This window comes from Protomyctophum bolini, assembly GCF_963924005.1.
Source record: "Protomyctophum bolini genome assembly, chromosome: 13".
NCBI lineage: Eukaryota > Metazoa > Chordata > Actinopteri > Myctophiformes > Myctophidae > Protomyctophum > Protomyctophum bolini.
Genome location: NC_137874.1, coordinates 43028073 through 43045572, shown reverse-complemented (window position 1 = coordinate 43045572; position 17500 = coordinate 43028073). Strand labels below are relative to the sequence as shown.

At 48.6% G+C, this 17500-nt stretch overlaps 1 protein-coding gene across 1 annotated transcript in view; it reads right to left on the bottom strand.

Moving 5' to 3' along the window:
- The window catches only part of nsd1b (nuclear receptor binding SET domain protein 1b), a gene marked incomplete at its 3' end in the record, with an annotated part of 42970 nt that extends 25567 nt beyond the window's left edge, over positions 1–17403 (bottom strand). The window contains exons 1-7 of the mRNA XM_080781235.1: positions 17268–17403; positions 13664–14853; positions 12183–12330; positions 11801–11976; positions 797–9074; positions 509–603; positions 50–290 (exon numbers count right to left, since the gene is read on the bottom strand). Of these exons, the coding sequence (XP_080637361.1) occupies positions 50–290; positions 509–603; positions 797–9074; positions 11801–11976; positions 12183–12330; positions 13664–14785 (10060 nt within the window). The 5' untranslated portion in view covers positions 14786–14853; positions 17268–17403. The remainder of the gene's footprint in view (positions 1–49; positions 291–508; positions 604–796; positions 9075–11800; positions 11977–12182; positions 12331–13663; positions 14854–17267) is intronic.
- Between the last annotated feature and the right edge of the window lie 97 nt (positions 17404–17500).

The window sequence follows — 17500 nt, the reverse complement described above, 5'->3', positions numbered from 1 at the left end:
AAGGAGTTTTAAATCATTAAATAATTCATAATTAAATGTAAGATCTCACCGTTGTTGACGAGGCCTTCAGTGGGCTCGGCATCAGGGGGAGGAGTCAGAGTGTCAACGGAAGGCCCCGGTGCATCTTGGGAAGTCGAGTTTTCCGTTTGGCGTATCTGTGGTTCAGAGTAAGTGATTTCCTCCAAGGGGGGCGGAGTCTGAGTCTCAGGAAGTGAGTTTGAGGGGGCGTGGCCACGGGCGTCCTTGACCAGTAGAGATTCCTCGGCTTTGTTGTTGTCGGGGGGAGTGGCCTGAGAGAACCAATGAGAGAGAGCTTTACTGTAAGACTAATTATTTTAAATTCACTGAACCAATGAGAGAGAGCTTTACTGTAGGACTAATCATTTTAAATTCACTGAACCGGTAGAGAGAGAGAGAGAGGGAGAGAGAGCGGGTGTATGGAAGTGTTTCACAATAAAAGCTTTAACTCATTTCAATTCATTATTATTATGATTATTATTCATCCTACCTGTCTCTTGGCTTTCTTCTTGGGGTTGAACATCTGCTCGTACTCTTCAGTCCATTCTATCAGTCGCTTACTGGGCTTCCTGATGCGTTTGTTTGCTGTAAACACAGACGTACGAGGCGGTTATTTATCTTAAAATGATGATTAAAAACAACGCACCTCTTCAATGGTTCATTTGGCTCCTATTTCCCACCTAACAGTACTTTATATTGGATGGAGACCCCCTGAAACCCCCCAAAAGACCCCGACTCTGAAAAGCACTTATTTAAGTCATAATAGAAGGATCATTACCCCGAGGAGCCTCCTGGCTCCCTGCAGCGGTCTCCGTCTCCGTTGAGCTGCGGCCGCTGCTCTGGGTCTTTGGCTGAGGAGACAGAAGGCTCTCAGGAGCCAGCGTCTTCTCCAAAGGCACGACGTTCAGTCCTTTCTCCTGTACTCCACTGAGGCTCTGCTCCTCCACCCTCAGCCCCGCAACACTGCCTCCGCCCTGGGCCCTCAGTGTGGCATTAGTCTCTCCACCCTGGGCTCTCAGTGTGGCATCACTGCCTCCGCCCTGGGGCCTCAGTGAGGCATCACTGCCTCCACCCTGGGCCCTCAGTGTGGCATTAGTCTCTCCACCCTGGGCTCTCAGTGTGGCATCACTGCCTTCGCTCTGGGGCCTCAGTGTGGCATTAGTCTCTCCACCCTGGGCCCTCAGTGTGGCATTAGTCTCTCCACCCTGGGCCCTCAGTGTGGCAATTGTATCTCCACCCTGGGCCCTCAGTGTGGCAATTGTATCTCCACCCTGGGCCCTCAGACCCAGGATGCCAGGCCCTGGCCTGGACGAACAGACAGCGTCCACACCCAGGACGCCGGGCCCTGGCCTGGATGAGCGACCAGGCACTCTGCTGCTTCTACCGGGCTTCCTTCTGCCGGACGACGTGCCGCTCTTCCTGCGCCGGGCGGCTGCTCGTTTAGAAGGCCGACTTCTGTCGGCGTCAGTGTGCGGCGGCGGCGGCGGCGCGGACTCAGCCCGAGGAGCCGTCCGCTGCTCAGAGGAGTCTTCACGGGGACGGCTGCCGTCCCCGGCGAGGCCTCGGTGTCGATCCGGACCTGCGGAGGTCTCCTCCGTCGGGGGCGAGGGCGTGAACGAAGGCTCCTCCCTGACGTGGGCCCTCGGAGGACCGACGTGCAGCTCCAGCGGAGCGCCCTCTCGCTCCCGGGTGTCGTGGACGTCCTTGAGGAGCATCAGGACGCTGCTGAACCTGCGGCCGGCGCCCGGTCGGAACGACAGCGGCTTCCCGTCGCTCTCGTCCGTCACCGACTGGAAGGAGACCTCCTCCTCCTCCTCCAGGTTTCTGAAGGCGCTCAAGAAAGAAAAGGGCGACCGGGGGGGAGGAGGAGAGGAGGAAGAGGAGGAGGAGGACGGTTCAGAGGGACGAAGGGTTTCCCTCTTGGCCGAGGCCCCGGCGGTCAGCGGGACGAAGTCCATGGGCGGCGTCTGGGATACCAGCAGGTCCTCGTCCTCTCTCTTGATCACCGAGTCGTTGGAATCCGAGAACACGGAGGAGGAACACGGAGGCGCCTCACAGCCGGGGGTTTGGGCGTCCCGTCGACGAGGTGACGCGTTTGCTAGTTTGAATCTCTTCCTCTGCCGCTGAGCCTCCTCCTCCTCCTCCGCAGCCCGAAGGGCGCTGCTCATCAGACGGCTGCTCGCAGGGAGGTGCTCTGGTTCTGCAACGGTCTGTGATCGCGTGTTCGATGTCTCTGACTCGACCGGAGGTCCACTCGACCGATCTGAAACGTTCTCTGACCTGAAGCGTGGGGATGCATTCGACTGATCCAGGACCGCCTTTGCGAGTTCGAGCGGATCCGCGTTCGACGGGTTTAGAATCTCTTTCGTCTCGTGCTGCGCGTCTGCAGTCGACTCGTCTAGAAGCTGCTGCGATGCACGCCGATCTGCGTGTGACGGATCCAGAACCTTCCCCTCCAGCGGGTCTACATTCACCTGATCTGGAACCGTCTGCGACTCGGTCGGATCTCTATTCGATTGGTCTAGAACATTCTCCAACTGCTGTGATTGGTCTAGAACATTCTCCAACTGCTGTGATTGGTCTAGAACATTCTCCAACTGCTGTGCGTCTTCATGCGATTGGCCTAGAACCCTCTGCGACTCGTGTGGGTCTTTATTTGACCTATGTAGAACCTTCTTTGTCTCGTGTAGATTTTTATTGGACTGATATAGGACCTTCATTGACTCCAGCAGACCTTTATTGGACCGATCTTCAAACGCCTTGGACTCGTCGAGACCTTCATGCGACCGATCGGGAACCTTCTCGGACTCACGTGGCTCTTTACTCGATTGGCGTAGAAGCTGATTGGACGTGATGTGTGGACGCTCACGCAATTGGTCTAGGACCTTCGACTCCTGTGGATGTTCAGTTGATTGGTCTGGAATCTTCTTTGACTCGGGTGTATCTTCATCCGACTGATCAAGAACCTTTGACTTTTTCGGATATTTATTCGTTTGACGTAGAGCCTTCTTCAGTTCACGCAAGTCTTTATTTGATTGGTCTAGAACCGTCTTCGACTCGTGTGGGTCTTTATTTGATTGGTCTGCACGTTCTTCCGACTCATGTAGCTGATTATTTGATTGGTCTACAATTCTGTTTGGCGCATGTAGGTCTTTATTTGGCCTCTCTGTCTTGTGTAGATTTTCATTTGACTTATATAGAACCTTCTTTGACCGAAGTGGACCTTCATTAGACCGGTCTACGTGTGACTCTGTACTCCATTGTTTTGGAACCTTCATCAACTCGTGTGGATCTCTTTTTGACTCATTCTTTGACTCACGTGGCTCTATACTTGATTGGTCTATAGACTTATTTGACCCGTGTGGATGTCTACTTGGTTGGTCTAGGACATTCAAGTCCTGCAGATCTGTACTGGATTGGACCGGAACCGTCTCAAGTGGATCCTTAATTGACTGATCCAGGCTTCTCTTCAATTTGTGTGGATGTATATTCGATTGGTCCAGGACCTTCTTTGACTCGTGCCGACTGCTATACGGTTTGTTTAACATTTGCATTGATCCACGGTGATCTTCCTTTGCTTTCCGCAGAACTTCATTCGACTTGACTTTCAACTCGTGTGGATCCGCATCCGATTGCCCCAGAGATGTCTTCATTTCACGTGGACCTTTATTTGATTGGTCTAGAACCTTCTTCGACTTGTGTGAATCTATATGTGATTGGTCCAGAGCCCTCTTTGACACATGTGACTGATTTAGAAGCCTTAGCTTGCTCTGATCTTCATCCGATTGGTCCACAACGTTCTTTGACTTTGTTGGATCTTCATTCGATTTGACAAGACACTTATTTGACTTGTGTAGATCTGTAGTTGATTGGTCTAGAGCTGTCTTTGACTCATGTAGCTCTGCATTTGATTGGTCTAAGACCTTTGACTCGTGTTGACGTTTATTTGTTTGATCTCGAACCTTTGACTCGTGTGAATGTTTATTTGATTGGTCAAGAACCTTCTTCGACCTGTATATACCTTTATTTGATTGGTCTAGAATCTTTGACTTGTGTGGATCTTTATCTGATTGGTCTAGAACCTTTGCCTCTTGTGGATCTTTATTTGATTGGTCTAGAACCTTCTTCGACTTGTGTGGATCTTTGTCTGATTTGTCTAGAGCTTTCTTCAACTTGTGAGCATCTTTGTGTGATTGGTCTAGAACCTTTGCCTCGTGTGGATCTGTATCTGATTGGTCTAGAGCCTTCTTTGACTTACGTGGATCTTTATTTGATTGGTCTAGAAACTTTGCCTTGTGTGGATCGTTATTTGATTGGTCTAGAAGTTTTGTAGATTTGGGCAGATCTTTATTTGATTGGTCTAGAACCTTCTTCGACTTGTGTAGACCTGTGTTTGATTGGTCTAGAGCTTTCTTCAACTTGTGAGCATCTTTGTTTGATTGGTCTGGAATCTTCTCTGACTCTTGTGGGCATTTATCGGTTTGATCCAGAACCTTTGACTTGTGTGGGTGTTTATTTGATTGGTCTAGAGGTTTTGTAGATTTGGGCAGATCTTTATTTGATTGGTCTAGAACCTTCTTTGACTTATGTGGCTCTTTATTTGATTGGTCTAGAAACTTTGCCTTGTGTGGATCGTTATTTGATTGGTCTAGAAGTTTTGTAGATTTGGGCAGATCTTTATTTGATTGGTCTAGAACCTTCTTCGACTTGTGTAGACCTGTGTTTGATTGGTCTAGAGCTTTCTTCAACTTGTGAGCATCTTTGTTTGATTGGTCTGGAATCTTCTCTGACTCTTGTGGGCATTTATCGGTTTGATCCAGAACCTTTGACTTGTGTGGGTGTTTATTTGATTGGTCTAGAGGTTTTGTAGCTTTGGGCAGATCTTTATTTGATTGGTCTGGAACCTTCTTCGACTTATGTGGATCTGTGTTTGATTGGTCTGGAACCTTCTTCGGCTTGTGTAGATCTGGGTTTGATTGGCCCAGAAGTTTTGTAGATTTGTGCAGATCTTTATTTGTTTGATCTAGAACCTTTGCCTTGTGTAGATCTGTGTTTGATTGGTCTAAAACCTTCTTCGACTTGTGTAGATCTGTGTTTGATTGGTCTGGAACCTTCTTCGACTTGTGTGGATCTGTATTTGATTGGTCTAGAGCTTTCTTCAACTTGTGAGCATCTTTGTTTGATTGATCTGGAATCTTCTCTGACTCCTTTGGGCATTTATCAGTCTTATCCAGAACCTTTGACTTGTGTGGGTGTTTATTTGATTGGTCTGGAACCTTTCCCATGTGTGGATCTGTGTTTGATTGGTCTGGAACCTTCTTCGACTTGTGTAGACCTGTGTTTGATTGGTCTAGAGCTTTCTTCAACTTGTGAGCATCTTTGTTTGATTGGTCTGGAATCTTCTCTGACTCCTGTGGGCATTTCTCGGTTTGATCTAGAACCTTTGACTTGTGTGGGTGTTTATTTGATTGGTCTGGAACCTTTGACTTGTGTGAATCTTTAATTGATTGGTCGAGAAGTTTTGTAGATTTGTGTGGGTGTTTATTTGTCGGGTCCAAAACCTTCTTTGACTCATGTTGATCTTTATGTGATTGGTTTAGAACCTTTGACCTATGTGAATCGTTAATTGATTGGTCCAGCAGCTTCATAGACTTGTGCAGACGTTTATGTGATTGGTCTAGAATCCGTGACATATGCGAATCCTTAATTGATTGATCTGGAAGTTGCGTAGACTTGTGCGGAGGTGTGTTTGATTGGTCTAGAACCTTTGACTGAAGTTTATCTTTATTTGATTGGTCTAGAACCTTTGACTGAAGTTTATCTTTATTTGATTGGTCTAGAACCTTTGACTGAAGTTTATCTTTATTTGATTGGTCTAGAACCTTTGACTGAAGTTTATCTTTATTTGATTGGTCTAGAACCTTTGACTGAAGTTTATCTTTATTTGATTGGTCTAGAACCTTTGACTGAAGTTTATCTTTATTTGATTGGTCTAGAACCTTTGACTGAAGTTTATCTTTATTTGATTGGTCTAGAACCTTTGACTGAAGCGTATCTTTATTTGATTGGTCTAGCACCTTTTTTGACTTGTGTAGATTTTTGTTTGGTTTGTTTAACATTTTCCTTGAATCATGGAGATCATTCTTTGATTCTTCTAGGACGTCCGTTGACTTGGGTATATCGTTATTCATTACATCAATGACTGTTTTTTCTAAATTATGCAAGTCTGGATTCCTTCCATCTGGTTGTTTATTTGACTTGTGTCGATCCCGCTTGGATTGTTCTGGAAACGTCTTGGATTCCTTCAGCTCTTTATTGGGTTTGTCTAAAGCCTTTCTGGACTCGTTCCTGGGTTCACATAGAACCTTCATCGGTACATCTTCATTCAGATTGTCTTGACATTGGTGACCCGACACACACACGTCTCTAGTCGATTCATCTGAAATGACATTCGACTGCTGTGGAATTTCATTCGGTCCTTCTGGGCATTTCTTTAACTTCTGTTCATGTTTCTTGGGTGCATCTGTGAGTTGACTTGTTGATTGATTTGACTCGTGTAGGCCTTTCTTGGGTTTGTCTAGTTTATTTGACTCGTGTAGTCCTTCCGTCTTTGACTTTGACTCTAATGCTGACCTTTCAGAGCACGGGGTACTCTTAGCAGTAAGAGCGAGTGCAGTGACACTACTGGTTCGGCGAATGAGAGGGCTCTGGGGTTCTGAGCGGCCCAATCGGTCGGGGACAGACATCCTAGTCACGGCGGAGGACGCTATCGTTTTGCCTTCTAACCGCTCCGATTGGTCGGACGCTATGCCAAACCCACCGCTAGGGTTCACGCTAATGGCCGGCTTCTTTCTGCCAGCTGCGCTGCTGTCCAACTGCTCTAAGGACGTCTTTCTGCCGGCTGCGCTGCTGTCCAACTGCTCTAAGGACGTCTTTCTGCCGGCTGCGCTGCTGTCCAACTGCTCTAAGGACGTCTTTCTGCCGGCTGCGCTGCTGTCCAACTGCTTTAAGGACGTCTTTCTGCCGGCCGCGCTGCTGTCCAACTGCTCTAAGGACGTCTTTCTGCCGGCTGCGCTGCTGTCCAACTGCTCTAAGGACGTCTTTCTGCCGGCTGCGCTGCTGTCCAACTGCTCTAAGGACGTCTTTCTGCCGGCTGCGCTGCTGTCCAACTGCTCTAAGGACGTCTTTCTGCCGGCTGCGCTGCTGTCCAACTGCTCTAAGGACGTCTTTCTGCCGGCTGCGCCGCTGTCCAACTGCTGTAAGGACGTCTTTCTGCCGGCTGCGCTGCTGTCCAACTGCTGTAAGGACACTCGCATCCTTTTACCTCCTGACCACGGCGAGTAGACGGCGGGCACACCGGTCACATCGGTGACCCGTGGTGTCCTTCTGCTCTCCGAGCGTTCCCGTTGGAACGCCGAGAACACCGGGATCTTCTTCCCTTGTACACTGTTCAGTCTCACCACTGGCACACCGGCGCTTGGTGTCGTTTGTTTCACCGACCGGTTTGATTGGCAGACGGAGTCGTCACCGGACGGCGGCGGCCTTTTACGCTCCTCGCGTGCCGGTTCCTCCGAGAGCGGGGTGGCTTTACGGGACTTTTTACTGGCCGAGTGTTCTTCTGATTGGTCAGACGATTCGGCACCAGATCCCTCCGGAGAACCCGGTTGGTTGCGGAAACTAACGTCTAGAGCGGGCGCCTTCGGGGCCGGCGGGTCGGGAAGCGTGACGGTAGGTCCGGGCGCTTCCTTTCTTCGCTTTGAACGTCGTGATTGGTCAGAGCGCGCGGACGCCTTAATAGAGGCCGAGCCATGTGGCTTCTCCGATGTCCCTGATTGGCCAGTGAGTCTTGCAGCCACCCTGGCCATTTCACTTAGTGTCCCAGCATCGGCAAGGGTCTTTCTGATGTTTGGAGGTTCTAATTGGCCAGAATGCCTGTCAGTCTCAGCAGAGGCTGGGGTCTTTTTGCTGTTTGAAGGTTCTAATTGGCCAGAATGCCTGTCAGTCTCAGCGGAGGCTGGGGTCTTTTGGTTCGCTGAGCATCCTAGTGATTGGTCAATGTGACTGGCATTGAGATGTCCCGATTGGTCGACCGCGGCACAGAGCGTATTCCTTTGCTTCCCCGACAGACCCGATTGGCCAGCGGACCCGCCAAACAGACCCGATTGGCCGGCGGAGCCGCCAAACAGACCCCATGTCCTGCTGGTGAGCGGAGTGCTTTGTTTACCTTTCGAACATTGCGACTGCTCAGAGAACACGCCAGCAGGAGTCGCCGCCACGGAAACCGAGGCCTTCCGCTTCTCCACGCGGCACCCCGATTGGTCAATCGGCCGACCGACGGAGGCCGGGGGGGTCTTTTTGCCGCCGGCGGCGGCGGACGCTTGGCTTCTCTTCTTACACGGCGGCGGACTCCTGCAGAACAGAGAGCGGTCCGGGGCAGCGCCGGTGGGCTTTTTGGGCCGTCGGTCTTTCCCCGCCTTGCTGAACCACAAGCCGCTCTGAACCTCCGGCGGCCTCCGGACCTCCTTCGGCGCGGCACACGGAGGAGGAGGAGGCGGCGGGCCGTGGAGCGGTCGTTTCCTCCGGCGCTCCAGAGCCGTGGGACACAGGATCTTGGGGACGGAGTCCAGGTCAGAGTAAGGACATTCTCCTTCGTCCAGGTCAGAGTACGGACATTCTCCTTTGTCCAGGTCAGAGTAAGGACACTCTCCTTCGTCCAGGTCAGAGTACGGACATTCTCCTCCGTCGTCGTTGTCGCGACTGCTCCGAAGCGAAGGGTCTTTGCCGGCGGTGCCACCACGTCTCCCACGACGCTCCTTCTCGCCGGGAGGTTTTCTCAAAGTGCTCCGATGGGCTGACGGGGCTGACGTGGACCGGCGGCGGTTGGCCGCGTGACTCGTCGTCATCATCGGAGGAGGAGCGTTGGAAAGGGGCGGGGCGTCCGGCGCGGAGGCGGGGTCGTTGTCGTCCAGGGAGGAGAACAGTCTGCGTCTCTCCGTCAGAACGCATTCCGCCTCCAGGACGCTGGACGTCCACGACTCTTTGTAACGCTTGGAGATCTGTGGGAGGACAGGGAGGCTCATACCCGTTAGTGGCCTAGGAAGACATGTATATAGATCTGTGGGAGGACAGGGAGGCACAGACCTGTTAGTGGCCCAGGAAGACATGTATACAGGACATCATAACCTGATACTCCTGAGGTGATCGGTGTATACATACATTTAAACACTAACAAACTGTAAAAGTGGAAAAAATGATAATCAACTAGGTGCTCAATGGAGGTGCAGAAAAAGGTTAAAAAGGCTTTTTGTGTCAACGCAAAAACAGCTGCACTGGGTTCAAATTTGCTCAGACACATAAAATGACAAGTAAATGATACTTTGCCATGAGTTGTGACGAAAAGCTGTAGAGACAGAAACGGGTCTCATGGTCGCAGGCAACGCATTTCCTGTAGGCGGAGACGACATATCTGCGGTTTAAACTTTATACTTTTCTTCTTTTTTATTTTTTTTTATGTTGCCACTACTGTTGGAGCACCCATAAACTACACAGGTTCATCTCTACTACTGTTGGAGCAGCCATAAACTACACAGGTTCATCTCTACTACTGTTGGAGCAGCCATAAACTACACAGGTTCATCTCTACTGTTGGAGCAGCCATAAACTACACAGGTTCATCTCTACTGTTGGAGCAGCCATAAACTACACAGGTTCATCTCTACTACTGTTGGAGCAGCCATAAACTACACAGGTTCATCTCTACTACTGTTGGAGCACCCATAAACTACACAGGTTCATCTCTACTGTTGGAGCAGCCATAAACTACACAGGTTAATCTCTACTGTTGGAGCAGCCATAAACTACACAGGTTCATCTCTACTGTTGGAGCAGCCATAAACTACACAGGTTCATCTCTACTACTGTTGGAGCAGCCATAAACTACACAGGTTCATCTCTACTGTTGGAGCAGCCATAAACTACACAGGTTCATCTCTACCACTGTTGGAGCAGCCATAAACTACACAGGTTCATCTCTACTACTGTTGGAGCAGCCATAAACTACACAGGTTCATCTCTACTACTGTTGGAGCAGCCATAAACTACACAGGTTCATCTCTACTACTGTTGGAGCAGCCATAAACTACACAGGTTCATCTCTACTACTGTTGGAGCAGCCATAAACTACACAGGTTCATCTCTACTATTGGAGCAGCCATAAACTACACAGGTTCATCTCTACTACTGTTGGAGCAGCCATAAACTACACAGGTTCATCTCTACTACTGTTGGAGCAGCCATAAACTACACAGGTTCATCTCTACTGTTGGAGCAGCCATAAACTACACAGGTTCATCTCTACTACTGTTGGAGCAGCCATAAACTACACAGGTTCATCTCTACTGTTGGAGCAGCCATAAACTACACAGGTTCATCTCTACTACTGTTGGAGCAGCCATAAACTACACAGGTTCATCTCTACTACTGTTGGAGCAGCCATAAACTACACAGGTTCATCTCTACTGTTGGAGCAGCCATAAACTACACAGGTTCATCTCTACTACTGTTGGAGCAGCCATAAACTACACAGGTTCATCTCTACTACTGTTGGAGCAGCCATAAACTACACAGGTTCATCTCTACTACTGTTGGAGCAGCCATAAACTACACAGGTTCATCTCCACCACTGTTGGAGCAGCCATAAACTACACAGGTTCATCTCTACTACTGTTGGAGCAGCCATAAACTACACAGGTTCATCTCTACTACTGTTGGAGCAGCCATAAACTACACAGGTTCATCTCTACTACTGTTGGAGCAGCCATAAACTACACAGGTTCATCTCTACTACTGTTGGAGCAGCCATAAACTACACAGGTTCATCTCTACCACTGTTGGAGCAGCCATAAACTACACAGGTTCATCTCTACTACTGTTGGAGCAGCCATAAACTACACAGGTTCATCTCTACTACTGTTGGAGCAGCCATAAACTACACAGGTTCATCCCGATGTTCTGGGGCATCTTTGTAATGTTAGTGTTCAGTAAAAAGCAGGTAAAAGAGTAGCGTTTGAGGCAGACTAACATCAGTCACTCTACCGTTCACTGTAGTAGGTATAAACGGCAGATATGTCGTCTCCGCCTACAGGAAATACGTTGCCTGCGACCATAAGACCCGTTTCTGAACCCGTCTATATGGGCGGGGCTAGCGCCCCTCAAAAAGACGGCTGGTGCTTCAAAGATCAAAGGGACTGAAATGCTGAGGAAAAGGTGGAGATCCGAGCACTCAGATGGCTGCCTTTTCTTCACTAACAAACTGTACATGATCACAAAATAGTGATTGATGTAACCACCATCGTAGTTGTTGCGAACGCAGTGAGCACTTACTATGAGACCTAGAAGATCATGTCTGTCTGTCTGTGTGTGTGTGTCTGTCCGTGTGTCCCCCCTTTGTGCCCATATATGGAGCTGAGTGATTTGTTTGAGATTGATGCAACACACTCCATATTTGGACGTATAGCTGCTTTGGGGACTCCTAATATGGTTATGGCTAAGTTAAAAACTTAACTTAAAAATAAATCTTAAAAAAACCCAAATATGTACGAGCTGCGTTCGCTTCCCGCGTTTGCGCGTCTTACTGGTACATACACAGTATGTTGAATAACATTTCATTGCAGTGTATGTGTGTGGATGTGTGTAGGCCTACACAATACGTGGATAACATTTTACAGGTATTTGATTGCCGTGTATTTAAAGTTTTTTTTTATAGCATCTTAAAGATAATTACAGTGTTGTTGTTGTTGTTGTCAACTTTCTGTTTCCTCCTCCTGTGAGGTAGGGGGAGCTCCTCAAAGTCTTCTCCAGCCTGAAAGAGGTGCGTGGCTCTGCCCTCCACCCAGCTCTTCTCCGCCGGGAGGCCGAACGTCCTGACGTAGTAGAGACGACACGGCCGCTCGCTGTCCTCTGAAACCACACCAAAACATTCAGTCAATTTCAACTTCAGTGCTGGATTGGATCTAGTCAGAGGAAGTCAGAACGTGGGTTCTTATTTCCATTTCCACAAATACAGTACAAAACAGGCCCTACAAGGTTTCCACCAATGAGGACAGGCCCTACAAGGTTTCCACCAATGGGTACAGGCCCTACAACGTTTCCACCAATGAGCTGACCTTTGATCCGGTGGTACACCCCCTGGTCGGGGTCAGAGGTCACCTCGCACGGCCACCAGGGGCGTCGGTTGACCTTGGCCCAGATCACTTCTCCCTCCAAGTACTTCACGGATGGAACGTGATTGGTCTGTTTCTTAGGGCTGCTGACCTGTTGAACACAACACAACACGTTTCTGGTCTGATTCTTAGGGCTGCTGACCTGTTGAACACAACACAACACGTTTCTGGTCTGATTCTTAGGGCTGCTGACCTGTTGAACACAACACAACATGTTTCTGGTCTGATTCTTAGGGCTGCTGACCTGTTGAACACAACACAACACGTTTCTGGTCTGATTCTTAGGGCTGCTGACCTGTTGAACACTAGTTAATAGGTTAATGTTGGACCGCTACAGATAAACTGTGGATATTAACCTACCAATAAGGACCCAGGCCAAATGCCATTTTGCAGGAGACTACAGTATACACCAACAAGTCTATGGGCTGTATTTTGCGTGTCTTAAGTACCAGGTCTTATTACCTAACTTGAGTAAACTAAAGACCCGGAGGCGTGATCAATGCCATTTGGCTATTCTGAGTGGCCAAAGAGCATTGATCACGCCTCCAGGTCTTTAGTTTACGCAAGTTATAGGGAATAAGACCTGGTACTTAAGACACGCAAAATACAGCCCTATGCGTGGTGTGTGCATAGACTACAGCAGGGGTATTCAACAAGATTAGGTCGGGGGCCACAGCTGTAGAATGATTGTGTGTGGAGGGCCGCACAGCTGTGCGCGCGAAGCGCGGATTTTTTTGGATTCTACAAATGCATTTTGTGTTCAAACACAAAGATGTATGTAGGCCAGGGGTCCTCAACTAATAATGCTGAAGGTCCACAAATAATAAGTAGTAATAAATAAGTTTTGAATAAGACCATGGTCCAGTCTCATGCGTGCGCAAATAAAATTGCGGGTTGCGGGCCACGTGGGCCCCATGGGGTGGGGCTGCCCCCCTCGCCCCCCACCCATAGAAACAACTATGCCTGATTACTGTCATGATAATCTAGCACTTAATATATCGCGCACATCATACCTGTAATTTTCTCTCTTAAAAAAAAAACGATTAAAAAAACGATAATTTTTTTCAATTATTATTCCAAGGGCCACTAGGGGGCGCTCCGCGGGCCGCATTTGGCCCGCGGAGCCAGTTGAATAGCCCTGGACTACAGTATACACCAACAAGTCTATGCGCGGTGTGTGCAGAGAGAGAGAGAGAGAGAGAGAGAGAGAGAGAGAGAGAGAGAGAGAGAGAGGTGTAATGGCCTCGAATAGCGTGGTTGGTGAGAAGAAAGTACAGTGGGTCACGTATAGCCCAGGCCTTAGAGAGCACTTTATGTAGACATGTTTCTTTTTGTTCTTGCTTACGGTAAATCGCTCTGGATTAAGAGCACCTGCTAAATGCCTACGTTGTAAATTGTAAAAAAGCAAACGGAGGTGAACTTGCCGTGGAGGAACGGAACAGCTCGCTGTCGCTCTCCCAGTCGTCATCGGAGACGTCCCAGTACCTCCGGCGCTCTGCGCCCGAACACTGGGACCGCGTCATCACCTTCCCTGACGACGACGTCATCACCTTCCCTGAGGACGACGTCATCACCTTCCCTGACGACGACGTCATCACCTTCCCTGACGACGACGTCATCACCTTCCCTGACGACGACGTCATCACCTTCCCTGACGACGACGTCATCACCTTCCCTGACGACGACGTCATCACCTTCCCTGAGGACGACGTCATCACCTTCCCTGACGACGACGTCATCACCTTCCCCGCCGTGTCTCGGCCTGCTGATGATGATGATGTCATGGCGGCGGTGGTGGGCGTGGTCTCTGCAGGGCGGTGACCCTCTGACGTGCTGCCGTCCCCGACGCTCCCAGCAGGGGGCTCCACCACACTGTTCCCACAGAAAGCCCCTGCGTCGTGTCCGGCTGAGAGGAGCGCCTCGTGGCTATAGCGCTCGTAGCGACGGTAGTCGTTGTCGTCCTCCTCGTCCTCCTCGTCGTCCTCGAACAGCGAGGAGTCGAAGTGGAGGAAGCCGTTGGCGAACGGACTGTTGCTCTCCAGGGAGAAGGCGGGGCTGGGCGGAGCCGGGGAGACGCTAGGGCCCATCTGATTGGCCGCTGGAATGTCCCCGCCCACCGGTCGGAGGAGGACGACCGCCGCCGCTCGTTCCCCGTCCGGAGGAGAGTACGTCCCTCCGGAGCCAAGATGGCTGCCGCTGGAGCCAAGATGGCCCCCGGTCCGCTGCTCTGTCTCCTTGACCCTCCTTCCGTCCGCGGAGCCAAGATGGCTCCCGGTCCGCTGCTCTGTCTCCTTGTCCCTCCTTCTGTCCACGGAGCCAAGATGGCTCCCGGTCCACTCCCAGCCTCTGACTCTCTCCGCCTCCTTGTGTCGCGCCCTCTCCTTCTTTCTCTTCTTCTTCCCCTCCTTCTCCTTCTTGCAGTTCTTACTTCCCCCTTCCTGAGAGGAGGAGGAGGAGGAGGAGGAGGAGGAGGAGGCACTAGCAGACATCTTCTCCTGAGAGGAGGAAGAGGAGGAGGAAGAGGAGGAGGAGGCACTAGCAGACATCTTCTCCGGTGCAGGAGGTCAAAGGTCGGCCTCTAGTGTTGACCCCTTCATGCTGCTCAGCTGTCACTCTGGAAGAGACGGTGCACACCACGTTATGAAATGATATGTCTACGTTAAACGTTAATGATATGTCTACGTTAAACGTTAATGATATGTCTACGTTAATTAAACGTTAATGATATGTCTACGTTAATTAAACGTTAATGATATGTCTACGTTAAACGTTAATGATATGTCTACGTTAATTAAACGTTAATGATATGTCTACGTTAATTAAACGTTAATGATATGTCTACGTTAATTAAACGTTAATGATATATCTACGTTAAACGTTAATGATAGGCTATGTTAATGATATGTCTATATACATTATACGTTAATGATATGTCTACGCCAGTGTTGTTTTCGTCGACTAAAACTAAAAACGAAAAATGTCCGTCGACTACAGGGGGGGCAGTCAGACAGATATTTCGTGAAGCCACTAAGGAAATCGGGACTTCCTGAAAGTTCATATAATGGCCTGTTGTGGCGCTGTCATTGGGCCCAAAGAGGTCCATGTATTTGGGCCCAACTTCACCTAGACTGTATTACCTTAATAAACATGTTTTAAACAATTTTGAGCGATGGAAATAAGCAAATTAGCACAACACCCCATAGCCCCATTCAATTCCCATTCAATTCAATGCAATTCATATAGGGCTTATGGTAGGGGAAACAGCCAATAAGGAGCTTTTGCACAAAATAACACCTGGACCTCTTTGGTGGGGACGTAACAACTACAAAGAAAGGTAAGAAAGCCTTTTAGTATGGAATTCTCCTTTAAAGCAGAAATAACGTGCAATTTAAAATGTTTTTTTTTTATAGTTTGTCTATGTACCTCAAAGTTGTTACTTGTCACGCCTCGCTCCTCTGCCTTTGAATTTGAGCTTTGACTCATTATTATTATTATTATTATTATTAGGTCCAAACCACTGGACTGATATTTGGCTTGACCTTAATGCTTATGTGGTTGATGTTCTGTATTTGCTTAAGTCAAGAAAGGAAGTTGTTGTTACTATTCTTGCCTTTGTAGGCTACTTGTTTACTAATACTGCAGTCTAATGTTTACTAATACTGCAGTCTAATGTTTACTAATTCTGCAGTCTAATGTTTACTAATACTGCAGTCTAATGTTTACTAATTCTGCAGTCTAATGTTTACTAATACTGCAGTCTCATGTTTACTAATACTGCAGTCTAATGTTTACTAATACTGCAGTCTAATGTTTACTAATACTGCAGTCTAATGTTTACTAATAATGCAGTCTAATGATAAAACCAAGCTTGTTTCCATTCCATGCCAGCTTGGAAAATCAACAATGGTGGACATTGTAAACAAAGTGGAAATGCTAATTTGGAACTGAAGACTGAAGGAGAGATGGAATTATACAAAGTAGGGTGACATTGATGACATCACGATGAGGCCAAAATCAGTCGAGCTGTTCCTGAGAGCAATTTCCATTAAAGCACCTGTAATATGATTGTTCAAAATTGGTTATTTGTGGGGATAGAAAACACACATGGGAGCCCCAAAAACACAAAAGAAATGGAAAAAGTTGAATTTTATGTTATAGGTCCTTTAACAGTCTTTGTATTGAGTTGTGCTTGAAATGTACTGTAATTCTGCAAGCTGTTAATAAATACTTCAATCAATCAAAATCAAACCTCTCAATCAAATAAAAACTAGACTAAAATGTTAGGAAGGGGACTAGTGGACAAGAGATCCAGTATAAGTCATTTTACACTTGGTTGCATGCTGAAAATAGCAGATCTACAAGTGTAAAATCATTATGACGGCATCAAGGCCCCGCCAACACACATTTTATAGTCGACTGAATCAACCGTATAGATTCAGTCGACTATAAAATCCGATGACGTTTATAGTCGACTATAAAACCCAGCCTTATAAACACTAATACATTCCAGGTGACTAAAATGTGACTAAAACTAAATGAAAGCTATTCAAGAGACTATGACTGAAACGAATATACTCTCACCCTCCATCTTGCTCAAGGATCACTCTCACACTGACTGTAAACTATATCAGGGGTGTTGTGCAGAGTCCTGTGTCCTATCGCGGTTGGTTACCTACCGCACGGGTAGAGAGGGTAACAGTTTTCTCTGTGCGACTATAGTGTGGACGTAGAATGTAGGCGACCCGACCGACCGACCGGCCCGGCCGGCCGCGACGTGACGTCACCTTTTAAGAACGATCGATTCGACGTACGTAAGGCTGTCGTAAGCCACGCAGAATCACTACGTCACGCACCCAGGGTCAGTGTGTGTGTGTGTGTGTGTGTGTGTGTGTGTGTGTCAGTCAGAGAGACAAAACACTGAGTCAATCAACAGACCAAGTTCACACACACACACACACACACACACACACACTAACGCATAACGTGCACCGGTCATACTTAGATCCCGCAGCATGCATATAGTCTTACCATCCTTTCCACGCACCGTCTGTCTGTCTGTCAGACGCGTCACGCGTGGATTTGCGGGTTGTACGGTTCTGTGAGAGAGAGAGAGAGAGAGAGAGAGGAGAGCGATCACACACACACACACACACACTACTGCTAGCCTCGGCTAGGCCTTGTACTCACCCCCCCCCCCCCCCCCCCCCCGAGAGAGAGAGCGAGAGAGAGAGAGAGAGAGGGAGAGGGGGGGGGGGGGGTGG